Genomic DNA, 13,677 nt, shown 5'->3' on the forward strand with positions numbered 1-13,677 from the left:
ACTGGTTCAGAGTAATCAATATCATTAAAATTAGTCCAAATTTAGCTTTTTTATACATAAAACATTATTTTTTTGTCTCAATTGTTTAACTCGATTATTACCCAACACTTGTTAGAGCCCTTTCTGTGTTTGAAAACAAGTGTGACGTAGCCAAGCTGCACAAACATCGTTGAGGCAGAATTCATGTCAGTTTATAGCAGCCCATTTGACACAAAAAGACTGTAGATCATGGATGGGAACAGCTCAAAAAAACACTGAGTATGTGCTAGCATCAAAAAAACATTATTTTAGTCATCAGGGTCAAGCAAAACATTGGTTTTCTTTCTTTGAAGGTACTGAAAAAATTGTGAAATATTTCCTTGTAAGTGCTTGAAAAGTGCTAAGATTTTGCCATGAAAAAGGTGTACGAACCCTTTATTAACATGTTAACCACAAGAGGGCATTTTAAGACCACTCTGTTTTCTTAAAGGCTGAAAAGTTACCATATGCGGCATTTAATTGTTACTATGCATTTTCAATTGTATCCACCACATTTCCGGCCTTTCAGGACACCAGATTATAGGGTGCACTTTCAAACTTCTGGCCATTATGGGGTTATTAGGTGCGCCTTATAGTCCAGAAAATATAGCATGTATGTATATTAATTAATAAATATGTGTGGGGAAAATTACATTTACTTTTCCTAATGCACGGTCCAGGTATCAGGTTGAGAAGATCAAATAAATCGAATTAATTGAATTTCTAACCCCCCCACCGCCGGCTAACAAACCGGATTGCTTTCAGGCGAAGATCCGCTGGCGGGAGACCAGAACGACCACGACATGGACTCCATTGCCGGCGTCCTCAAGCTGTACTTCCGAGGCCTTGAGCAGGCCCTTTTTCCCAAGGAAGTCTTCCATGACCTCATTTCCTGCGTCTGTAAGAGTCACCCTACGCCTTTATTATGATTCATATGCCGGTTCTGGTCACGAGGAACATTTCGAATCAAATAAAGGTTATTTTTGTAGCCTTTTTAGACTCCCAAAAAGTACTTTATAAAAATAATCAATGCACAATAAGAAAATATAACGTTTTTTTCCCGCTCCCAACAACCCAGAACGTCAACTAATAAGACACACACCCACAGAAAATGGCAAAGTAGTGGTCTGATACTCCTTCCATTTCAATATTATTGCATGCACAGTGTTCCTTGGGATGTTTAAAGCTTGGGAAATCTTGTTGTATCCAAATCCATCTTTAAACTTCTCCACAACAGTATCTTGGACCTGCCCGGTGTGTTCCTCATTCTTCATGATGCTCTCTGCGCTTTAAACATATCTCTGAGAACTATCACAGTGTAGGTGCATTTATACAGAGACTTGATTACTCACAGGTGGATTCCATTTATCATCGTTAGTCATTTAGATGAACATTGAATCACTGTCGGGTCTAAAGCGACCAATTACGTGTGGGAGAGCTGAAAATATATTGACTAATCGTAGAAGGAAATTCAGGCAAAGAGTTGTTGGGTTTTCTTAACAATTACAATTGGAGAAAGAAAGAAGGTCAAAGGTGCAAGCAATTTTACCTGCTTTCAGCTCGCCAGCCCAACTCTTTCTGACCCTCCCCCCTTCTGCCTCCGTGTTTTATTGAAGTCACAATGGTGGAAAAGTACTGAATCAAAGAGAAATTACCATCCCCCTCTGGAACAGTACATTTTTAAACAAAGACAAGAAAACTAGGTAATGTAAAAAGGGCCACCACTGATTAGAAATACACACTTTTGAGCAAATACATTTAAGCTTACTTTATAATCATTCAGAGATCCTCACTGAACTTCTGGACAGAGTTTGGTCCACTGAAAGTAAAGGGGCCTAATCATTTTGCACACCCACTTTTTATTTGTTAAAAAAGTTCAGAGTGTCCAACAAAGTTTGTTCTACTTCATGATTGTGTCCCACTTATTGCTGATGCCTCACAAGAAATTATAGTTTTATATCTTCATATTTGAAGTCTGAAATGTGGCAAAAGGTCACAAAGTCCAAAAAGGCCAAACAGTTTCGCAAGCCACGTTATATGTTTGCATACCTGCCAAGTACTACGGTAAAACCGTAATGAGTACGGTTTTCTTGAACCCACTACGGTGTTACGGTTGGGTAAAAAATAACTCTTCGGTGCCGCCCTTACACTTTGGATTACTTTCTATCATATCGTTATGGGGTTTAACGCACAAAAATGCGTTTATCCGAGGAATCAAGTCCTTGCGCTGAAGAAATCTCGCGCTGGCGTGATGAGGGGGCAGTGCCGGAGCTAAGGCAAAGCGGCTAGCGGCGTTATAAGTCTTCTGTGCCGTCCGTAATCATGGTAAATGTGAACTCTCTACCAAATAAGACAGACGAACAACGACAAAGCGTACAGGGAGTGCAGTTTGCTGTGTTTTACTGAAACGTGGCTCACATCTCGCACGCTTACGTGTAGCTACCTGGAGCAACCGGTAGCTACTGGAGCTAACCTCTCAGATTCCTGGCTTAGCGTGTGACGTCATCCTCTCCCCTAAACGGAACTCCGGAAAACGAAAAATCTCCATCGCCATACATCGGAGGTAATTGACTATGCAATTTATTGAAAATTATTGTTTCATATCGAAACTGATCAAAATTATATAATTATTCACTCACAAATATATTGGAATATCTCAAATAAAAAGTTTCCAAATTAAATTGAAAACCAACACTGAATGTTACTTCAATGATAAAAAATTAAATGTTTATTGTATCAAATATTGAAAAAAAAAACTGAGGGTTTTCTATGACATTGTTATATTAAATACATTATTAATATCATTATTGAGCGTTAAACTTTCTTTCGATTATTCAAGCGCAATCTCCCCCCCACACGGCATCGTCCTGGACCTGACCGTAGTTACTAGGCTTTTTCACTTTCAAAAGTTGGCAGGTATGTGTTTGTACTTTTAACATTTTAAGTAGAAATAAAGTAAAAATAAATAACACAATAGAAGGGCACAGACAGGCTTGTGATATTCGCTGTAAGGAGTTCAGAGAGCAAGGAATTACAATAATCTAAAAAAGAGGAGATAAAAGCATGCAACAGCACCCCCTTGCTTCCCTGAGACAGAAATTGACAGACTTTACTGTATAATCTTTCAATATTATAACAAACAATTTAAGTTTTTCTTTTCATATGTGGAATGAAAATAGGCTCAGGGTCTTTTGGGGGACTCCAGAGAGCAAAGAATTACAATAATCAAAAAAAGCGGAGATAAGAACATTCATGAGCGGGGGTTTTAAATCTTTCAATTTTGCTTCAAGTTCCTTTCTGGTTTCAGCCATGGAGAGCTTGCAGGAGCGCGCCGTCCACATCAAGAAGGTGCTGCAGCCCCTTTCCCGCAAGACTCTTGTTATCATGAGATACCTCTTTGCCTTCCTCAACCAGTGAGTTGAAAAGACACACGCACACACACGTAACTTAAAAAAGGTGACATGTTTGGCGGCCATCTTATTACTACGAGCCTGAATGGCCGTTTTGCGTAGACAAGCTGTACTGGTGGTACTGTTAGCGCTGAACGGCTATTTATCGCACACAGCTGAAGCCCAAATGTGACGGTTGTTGATTCCTATAACCCAGAGGCTTCCTTTTTCAGTTTGTTTTTTACACTGTTTCCTTCTCTAGCCTCTAGTGTTAGCCACTTGGCTTTAGCTGTTATTGTTAGCAACTCCTGCTTCAGCCTTCAGTGTCACTCTCCTTCCAAAGCTGGTCATGTCAACTAATGTTGATTAGTTCCAGGATTCGGGCATCGTCCACTTTCTTTCGTGGTTTCCTTCTCTAGCCACTCATGTTAGATTCTTGGCTGCAGGCTTTGGCTAGCAGCTATTGTTGGTGTTAGCTGCATCTTCTTCATCCTTCAGTGTCACTTGCCTTCTACAGCGGGTCATAAAATCAAACGCCGCTTGGGTCCGCGAATTCAGGCATTTTCCACCATTTTCCTTTTTGCAGTAAAAAATTCCTAATAGGTCACATTTCGTTATAAAATATACATCGATATATTATCCCATTCAAACATAAAAAAGAAGAAACACATAATAATAATAATAATAATAAATAGCAATTTTTATGCAGCTATTTGAAATCATCCATACGATTTAAGCCTTGTCACAACAAAAATGTTCTCAAGATGAACCTCTTTGGTTTATAGCAGTTCAATGTGCAGTATTTAAAAGTAATTTATCAATTTATGTCCATGGAGCAGGACATAAAATGGTGGATGTCAAGTCATGATTGAGTTTTTTTCGACTGTTATATTCTCTAGCCACTCATGTTATCAAACTCTTACTTGCCTTTTTAGTAGCTTCACCCGCTAGCTGCTAAAGTTAGCAATTTCCAGCAGTTCTGACCAGTTCTGTTGTTTTTTTCCTTTGTCCTAGTTTGTCCCAGTACAGCGAGGACAACATGATGGACCCTTACAACCTGGCCATCTGCTTCGGCCCCACGCTGATGTCTGTTCCTGAGGGCCACGATCAGGTCTCCTGCCAGGCCCACGTCAACGAACTGATCAAAACCATCATCATCCACCACCACGACATCTTTCCCGGGGCGCAGGAACTGCAGGGCCCCGTCTACGTCGTCCCCGGAGCTGCCCACGACTTCTGGTCAGTACTTGATAATTGTCTGTAGTGGGCAAGTGGTAAACTGTAACAAACTATTTTAATGTATTCAAATTCTACAACAGCTTTTATGTTTAACTCTTTAATGGAGCAGTAATTATAAAGAATTAGAAATTCCGGACTGGACAGGTAGCACCCGATAATGTTCTGGGCTGGGTTGATGACGCTGTTAAGTTTTTTGAGTGCAGTATTAGGCATAGATTACAAATCTTTTGGAGTTTACTACGCCATTTTGTAGCAAATTACGAATTACCCATGTTTTACCCAAACTAAGGAAATTAGAAAATAAACTAATCAAATACAGATGCTGACCTACTTTGCGAAATAGAGGTTCCGGACGATCGTTCGTGAGTTTCTTCTGTGCTATATTTTTTATGTTTAAAGTTTGTAACCTGTATTGTTTTATACTAAAAATAAACACTTCATAAAATAATATGCTCTATAAAGATAAATCGAGTGAAGTTTGACTTACTTTTGGAAGATGGGCTCAAAGAGTTAGGCTACTTCCTCCTCCATGGGAGAGAGTCAGCGAAAAAAAGCGATCCAACCATTTTCTCAACCGCATCAATCTTTCTTATTCCACTTTCATTTCAAAATAAACGGCTCACCTCTTCTTTACACTTTACACCAACCAAATTGAATGGATGCACCAGATATTAAACAATAAAAATGTCAAAGTTCCTAGCGCGTTGGAGATACAGTATAGAATGTTTAGACACGACCTAGGAAGAGGAAGCGGATTTCTTCTTCGGGGTGGAAGCTCTCAAAGCGCCACACGCCGGTAGCGGCGGAAAGAATCACTACAGTCCTTTACTCCGAAAAAAGGTGCACACAATAGAAAATATAACTTAAAGGAATGTCAGGATATTTTTTGACATCCCGAATTTTTTTTTCGTCTCGACCGTTTTTCCCAAGTCGAATGGTCATATGTAGGGAAGCGTCTGTAATGCGGATTTCTCTTCTTTAATTGACAATGTCCTTGGTGCCATCTGTTAGACACTTGCAGTAACCACAGGTTAAAAATGGCGTTTATAAATGCTACTCCCAAAAAAATCACAATTCGAATTTTCAGTGTTTAGCAGCTCTGCATAGATATTAGGTGCAGAAATATAAAATCATTCACTCTTTTACGGGTATGGATGTCTGAGGTCTAATTCGTGTTCTGCCATTCGCAGCTAAAGACATCAAAGATTTGTTTTATCCTGGGCTGGTAATGACTGAGATAAAAACGCACTCAAAAATAGATCTAAAAAATTCATGATTGATAGAAAGAAATGTTAGACTACCTACACCTAAAATTATTACTTTTCAGTACTGATTTTTTTTTCTCTAGCGAGTTTAAGCCTCAGTTCAGAATTGAAGGGATGTCTTTGGAAAATAAGTTGAATTTAGTTCATTTATATTGAAAAACATCACTGTAATTACAATTGGAAATGCATAATTACAATAATATGTTACAATTAATGAAGGAATCCATCTCTTTCGGTGGTGAAAGCAGAATGCATATCATTAGTTCATGTCCTATTCAATAAATGATTAAATATGTTATTAAATCTGAAGATTTTACGTCTTTAATCTTAGTTTAATCTCTTCTGAAGTCATTCTGAATTTCAGAAGCGTCCAAAGTTACTCTGGGGACGGGTTTCTTATAAGCCTTTGGCTTCAACCGGTCATCACAAGCTGCTCTTTATAATCTAGTGCACTTTATGTTCCGGAAAACACAGTAATCAGTTCATAACATGAAAAAGCAGTTGTTAATTCTTGCAGTATTTTACTAGAATATTTTACAGTAAGCAGTTTTTTTCCACTCAAGGCTAACACATCAACCTTCCTTTTAGTCATCATCCTTCTGATCTCCTCTCTCTTCCATTCGGTCGCTTTACTTCCACATCCTCTCACATTTAGTGACCCTATAACTAGGGTTTGCGAGACCTTTCGGTTTTTTAGGGATATGACCAAGGTAGATAGAATAGTTTTTTTCCACAACGGTTCATAGGAGAGATTCATTATTATATGCATTCCATTCTGTGTTAATTGACATTCGATATTCATTTGTCTTTTCTTCAGTGACAGTCCACACTGCGAGCCCCCCGTGGTGCAAGAGCCGGCCCCCGACACTGCTTCCATTAGCCGCAACAATAGCGAAGATGGTACGTGTCTAAAAATGAGTGATTGACAAAAATTTGCTTTTAATATTCATTTTCTCATTTCTTAATAGATTGTCTTCAAATAAGAAAAAAATATACTTAAAATGAGAAAAACGTTTGGCCAATGGGCTGATTTCTTTTGTTTGCAATGCATGGATGCGTAACAGTCGACTTTTACCTTTTTTGCGCAAACGAGCATTGCTACCAAGTTCTTTGCAACTGAAATCTTTTCAGGGTTCGCACGGGTGCTTGAAATACTCAGAGATGCTGAAATAGTAATGTAGTGATTTTATGGACTAAAACGTGCTTGAATTTCTGGTGAAGTGCGTGTAAATGCTTGAAATTGTTTTAATGTTTCACAACAAGACTGCTTCAAAATGACGCAGGCACTGCTCTCTGGTGGCTTCTCTTTGCCATTGCATTTTTTTCTTCACTCACGATTAACAGCAGCTGGCATTCGTTTTTTATGGCATTGTCCTACACCCAAGAGGAGAGGTGCATGTTCAAGGCACTATGAAATGTGTATTACCAGTGTCTGAAATAACGTCTGCTTGGACGCCCGGGGCGTGCATCTTTTACGTCGGGCATACAACTTTTCAAAACGTCTCCGCTTGGGTGGCCAACCACTTTTTCAAGGGGAATTTTTTTCAAATAAAACGTTTTCTTTATTCCGATTTTGAAATCTTTGTTCGGTTTGGAAATTTCCGAATTTCGGTTCGTTTGGCAATCTGCATACTCTGCAGCCGATCAGTAGCCTGCATCGAATAACTTCGTTTTTCCGGACTTCCCCGAGCGTTATAAGGTCAGGCATTAGCATATCATTTTCCAAAGTAGACGCACAGAGAACACAAGAAAAATGGATAAGTGGTTAGGAATTAAGCCAAAACCTCTGCCCCAGAAGGATTCAAAAGAAGCTAGCAAAATTGATGACGCTACAAAACGTAAAGGTACATTAAAAGCATCGTGGAGAGAGTTCACGTGGCTTGTGGGGGACGAGGCAACGCAAACATTGCATGAATGAAGATGAGTAAATACAGGTTCATACTGATGGCAGATGGAAAATAGTGATTTCATATACATGCAATGAATGTTATAAGTTATAATAAACTTAATTTTAAAGTGTTGTTCTGTTATATATTCTGATTATCAAGCCTGAATACTTTTCAACAATTTTTTTTGTTTTTTTTGTTTTTTTGCGATTAGTCGTCTTATTCTGTTTCAAGTTGTGAAAAATGGGGCAGGCAACTTTATGGCTGGGCAGGCAACTTTCCAGAGTTGTCTGCCCCGGTGTCCGGTAACTTTCTGTCATGAGTTTCAAACACTGGTATTGCGTATCAATTCTGGACGTTTATTATGGGCCATGCAAAAAAATGAAGGTAGTGTTTCCCAGTGGTGAATTGTAATGGGAAGAACTTCCTGCAACTGAAAATGTTAGCTACATTTTACCCAAATAAATACACCGGTATTGTTCAGCTCCACAAATATATTCGAGATTTACTCAAGATCTAAAAATGATGTCTCGGTGAAAACTATATGTTTGTGGATCTACATAATATATGATGCACATCCGATATATTTTTTTTAATGGTACAGTAAAAAGTAAAAAATTGGCTTTGAAAGTCATTAAAAGTGCTTGTATTTGGAAAAAGGTGTACAAACCCTGTATTTTCAACCAGCTCATCTTCTGCCTCTGCATGCCGCTTTGTGAAATGTTTGCAAGCACCCAAGCTAGCATGACTAATCTCTCTATCATTCTGGCTTCTCTCTCCTTTTTCCCGCCATCCGTCATCCTCTCATCACGGTCAGGCAAATTGTTGCTTTCAGAGTCTGAGGCAGTGGAGGCGGTGGCCCGTTTCGACTACTCCGGCCGGACGGGACGCGAACTTTCCTTTAAAAAGGGCGCCTCGCTTCTGCTTTATCAACGGGCTTCCGACGACTGGTGGGAAGGACGCCACAACGGTGTGGACGGACTGGTCCCCCATCAGTACATCCTGCTACAAGATACGTAAGAAGTCTTCTTTTTGTTTGTTTGAATTTTTTCATTTGGCTGTCAATTGTGGCAAAAAAAAAAAATCTGCAAACTTGTCATAAAAACCGCTTTTTCCCCCTTCATTTACAACCGTTTTATGCCCCCCAGTCCGATCACGTCCATGTGTCGAAAGTCATGACAAGCGGTTATATTTTGTTGAATGCTTTATTGAAAATGGATTGGATAATGTCGTCTTAAATGATAAACGCATGAATAAATAATCACACAAGAAAACAAATAAATAGAATGATGAATAAATATTATAAATATACGTAATTGAACATTGATTTGACAATAACACCATACATGTGGCAATAATACCTAAATGAATCCATGAATAAACATACTTTATTGTACAACGATTTGAACATCTGGCAATAATAAATACATACACACGTGATTAAATAAATATGAGAAAAAAATGAATATATAAAAAAGTATATACTTTATCAAACATTGATTGCACCTAAAAAGTCACAACAACACATTATACACTAATACATACACAAATAAATACGGTACTCTTAAGCTTTTGTTTTTAATTCATTATTTTATTTTTTGTTTTTTGTTTTTATTGCAATGATGATTTCTCATTTCTTTTATTTTTAGATTATTGGGGTTTTTTTGTTTATTTTTCGTTTTTTATTTAAAGTATGTTCTTGATTGTTTTTTAAATTTCGTTTTAATTTGGGGTTAGGGTTAGGTACATATTTGATTTAAGTTTTTCTTTCATCTTTTTATTTAGTTATTAATGAATACAATTTGTATATGTATCATTAACATTTTGTTTTGTTTTAAGTATGTTTTGACTTACTTTGTTTTCTTTCTTTATTTATTCATTTTTTAATTTTCATGTTAATTATTTTTTATTAAGTATGTTAATCACATTTTTTATTTCATTGAAATAATTATGTATTGTCTTTTATTTTATATTTTATTTTATATCTTCATTTTTATTTTGTTGAATGTTTTATTATTTTTTACAGATTGTTATTGGGGTAGTTATTTTTTTATTTTTAATCCATTATTAATTATCTTTAAATTTATTTTTCATGAATAAATTCAATCATGACATTATTTCTTAATTATTGGATTTTTCATTATTTATCAAATATGTTTACATTTCCATAGGTACAGACACATCAATCAGGCAGTTTTCCAATGAATGCGATTTTTAGAATTCACCATAATAATGTTATCGAGATTTCTCACAAGAAGAATTACAGTTTAGCACTCATCGGCCTTTTCAAGGGGAATTATTCCGGAGTCAGCCTGATTTCAAACTCTCTTTGATACATCATCCATCCATACATTATCTGCACTGCTTATCCACAGTAGGGTTACGGGGATCCTGGAGCCCATCCCAGCTATTTTCGGGCAGTGAGCAGGGGACATCCTGAACAGGTTGCCAGCCAGTCGCAGGGCACACAGGGACAGACAACTCACTCGCTCATTCACACCTAGGGACAATTTGGACCAGACAATTAACCTGACATGCATGTTTTTGAAATGTGGGAGGAAACCAGAGTGCCTGGAAAAAACCCACGCAAGCACGGGGAGAACATGCAAACTCGACACAGGAGGTTCGATCTCATGACCTCAGAACTGTGCCGCACATGCGCTAACCACTGCTCCACCGTGCTGCCCTTGATACATGATTTTTTGAAAAAAAAAATAGACTAAAAATAGATTTAAAAAAGGACTCCGATCCAAAGTCACATATCTGATTTTCGTTTTGTTTTCAGGAGCGGGGGCGGTCGCGGAAGCCCAAAATCGGACTTGGATGGCAGGGAGCAACTAGAAGAACGAGTTTCCATGCGAGGAAGCGCCGCATCTCCAACGGGCGCTCACGTCGCCGACATCTATCTGGCTAACCTCAACAAGTATGTTTTGGCGGAGAAGCTGGGCTTTTTTCTTTCACACACTGTAAAAGATTCCATGAAACCATGTTTTGTATTCCACAGGAAATTGCCCAAATATATATATATGCAAATAAATCATGCCATTGTTCAGTATCTTTGCTCTCTTCCTGCAGAGTAAAATGGTAAATGGTCTGCATTTATATAGCACTTTTGAAGTCAATGAAGATCTCCCAAAGCGCTTTACAATGTGCTTCACACTTACCCATTCACACACACACACACACACACACCTACACACCAATAGGGAGTCAGCCATGCAAGGCGCCTACCGGTTTATTGTAACGCTAACATTCATCCATAGCAGGTGGTGGCAGCAAATTTAGCTTTCCTTTTTCTTTTCATATACTACTGTATACCCCCTAAAACTTTTTCAATAAAATAACATTCCCAAAATATTCATATGTTTAAAACGTGTACCTTATATTAATATATAATTGCGTAAATACTCAAGACGAATCCACTAGTAATAAAGATAAAAATTAAAAAACAATTTTAAACATTGTACTCTACCTTTAAGCAGCACTTCGATGGCAGAGACTCCTACACCACTTTCACAATCATTTCCTTCTTCAACGCGATTGATTTGTCACCATTTTCAACAAAAAAGACAATAAAACACGCTAGATCGCTATAAAATGAGATGTGGTCCCTCAAACACATTCATGCTTGGGTGGCTATTCCCGTTTTACCTGTGTTCATTTTATCATATGTGCATTTAGGCCGACGCCGGATTTCTGTATAGTATTTGATAGTTCCAAATTCGGCTTTTATGCGCGCATATACTGTAAAATGAAATGAAATGTACAGTAACTATCTTCTCATGAAGTCATAAAGTATATTTCATGACTTATTTTGATCTACAGAGATGTTTAGGATTGCACTGCAATAAATAATCAAAATAAATAAAGTAACAATTTTGCACATAACTCCCAATGCATTCATCCTTATCAGTATTTGGCTTCAGATGACTATTTTTTGTCTCTTATACTAAGTAGTAAAGTATAATTAATAACATATTTTGTTTAATGAAGTAATGCAAAAGCAGTACAAATCTTATGCATACAAATTAGATTGCGGTAACATATTTTTAAAGTTCTTCTGGCAGATAATCTTTGCTTATTGGAAGTATTATTTTTTGTTATTTTTCTGAAAAAAAAAGGAAAACGTAAAACTTGTAAAGCAGAGAGAAAATGTAGTAATAACACAAATGACAGCAAAATTATGAACCAGTTTTGCCCAATCAGCTACGATGACCAAATATCATAAGTAAAAATTGATACTGTCGATTTAAGCAACATGAGAGTTTAAGTGTTAAAAAATAGTAAAAAAAAAAAAAAAAAAAAAAGCATGTATAATGAGTTGAAATCTACCGATTCAGGATGAGAAAACGTCCAGAGTCTGGGAGCATCAGGAGAACATTCCGAAGTTCGGACAGCGACAGTCTGGGGTCGTCCGGCGGTGTGGGCGGAGTCAGAACCACTTCACTTCCTGTGGGCGGAGCCCTGGTGAAGGAATCCGCAGACAAGCGCCCCGTCAGCGCTCACAGCATCCTCAATTCCATCACACGGCATTCTTCGCTCAAGACCAAGGTACTGTAATCCCGAAATACTGTAACTCGGATTCCAGTTTTTATTGTGCCTAAAATTCGTGATGCGTGCACAAACACTCAGGTGGAAAGTCCTCAACTGCGAAAGTCCACTCCGGCGGGACGCTCCAAGAGTTTCAGCAACCACAGACCACTGGAACCTGAGGTCATTGCTCAGGTGGACCACAGCTCACAGGTAGCCCTCACTCGGTTCTGACTTTGAGGATCGTTTTTTATGTATTCTGCCTAGCATCAAGTATCCTTGTTTTACGTATTTTATTTTTCCGAATGATACCATTAAAAAATCTCTCACTGAGACAACTAAATTACACAACCGATGAATTTGATACATGATTTGCTGTAATCTCTCGCTACTTAACGCTTTGTAATTTTCGGCCTCAGGTTGAAAAATATTCCACGATCCATTATCTTCAATTGCGCATTGTGGCGAGCGTGGGCCAACAAAGCGCATTTTTGTCAGGTCTGGGCTTATTCTGCCGTTCTGCCCTCCAAAAAGTGAACTGTGCTCGTGTTGCCATGATCCATTATCGCCAACTACATAATGCTGCAAGTGGGGAGCGGCAGAAGGCCCTTCCGGAGGGAGTCGTGTCCTTCCTTCCCACCTAAAATGGAATACAGAGTTGTGGTCGCGATCCGTTATCCCTGGTCGACTATTGCTGGGACCACAGGATCCAGCAAAGCGCATTTTCTTCAGGTTTAGGCCACTGAAGCAAGTCATCGTGGCTCACCTAAAATGAACTGCACTGTTTTGGCCGCAATCCCTTATACCCAGATGACTATTACTGAATGTGGGGGCCCAGGAGGGGTTTATTTCATGCATGGCAGCCCTTTTATCTTGCTCTTTCTGCCTCAAATGAACAACACAAATGCAGCAGTGGCATTAAGATTATACTTTTGACAATGTGACATGACACAATTGACATTTTTTTGTAGCATACCATTACAATTTAGATTTTTGAAAGCATTGAAAACCTATTTGTGCAATAATGCATTTCCCGCGATCACCACAGCAGTTGATTTTTTTTTTTACGCTTGGTTGGTTGGATCTGTTAAGCATACAGGTCGTGGGGTCACCTTTTCCTGTGTTATGTCTTGGGCAAGTACAGCCTGGTGGCGCCCATTCCTCTCCTAGCCAATGTAAGTTTCCACCCGGTCTCGAACTGGGGACTGTCAAGCGGATGTGCTAATCTCACTGCATTACAGAAACTTTGTACATTTTGTGTTGAGCATTTGCACCCTTTCGCCATTAGGTAGAGCCAGAGGCAATGCATACTTTAGCAACAATTTCTGGATGTTAGTAGCACTTGGTGAA

At 38.5% G+C, this 13,677-nt stretch overlaps 1 protein-coding gene across 1 annotated transcript in view; it reads left to right on the plus strand.

Moving 5' to 3' along the window:
- srgap2 (SLIT-ROBO Rho GTPase activating protein 2) overlaps window positions 1–13,677 on the plus strand; it is a 109,730-nt gene that overhangs the window by 86,988 nt on the left and 9,065 nt on the right. The window contains exons 15-22 of the mRNA XM_088337798.1: window positions 784–918; window positions 3,326–3,431; window positions 4,422–4,646; window positions 6,729–6,811; window positions 8,615–8,813; window positions 10,583–10,720; window positions 12,138–12,348; window positions 12,430–12,540. Coding sequence (XP_088193924.1) covers window positions 784–918; window positions 3,326–3,431; window positions 4,422–4,646; window positions 6,729–6,811; window positions 8,615–8,813; window positions 10,583–10,720; window positions 12,138–12,348; window positions 12,430–12,540 — 1,208 coding nt within the window. The remainder of the gene's footprint in view (window positions 1–783; window positions 919–3,325; window positions 3,432–4,421; window positions 4,647–6,728; window positions 6,812–8,614; window positions 8,814–10,582; window positions 10,721–12,137; window positions 12,349–12,429; window positions 12,541–13,677) is intronic.

Source organism: Urocampus carinirostris, chromosome 6 (genome assembly GCF_059441175.1).
Source record: "Urocampus carinirostris isolate Australia breed hairy pipefish chromosome 6, RoL_Ucar_1.0, whole genome shotgun sequence".
Taxonomy (NCBI): domain Eukaryota; kingdom Metazoa; phylum Chordata; class Actinopteri; order Syngnathiformes; family Syngnathidae; genus Urocampus; species Urocampus carinirostris.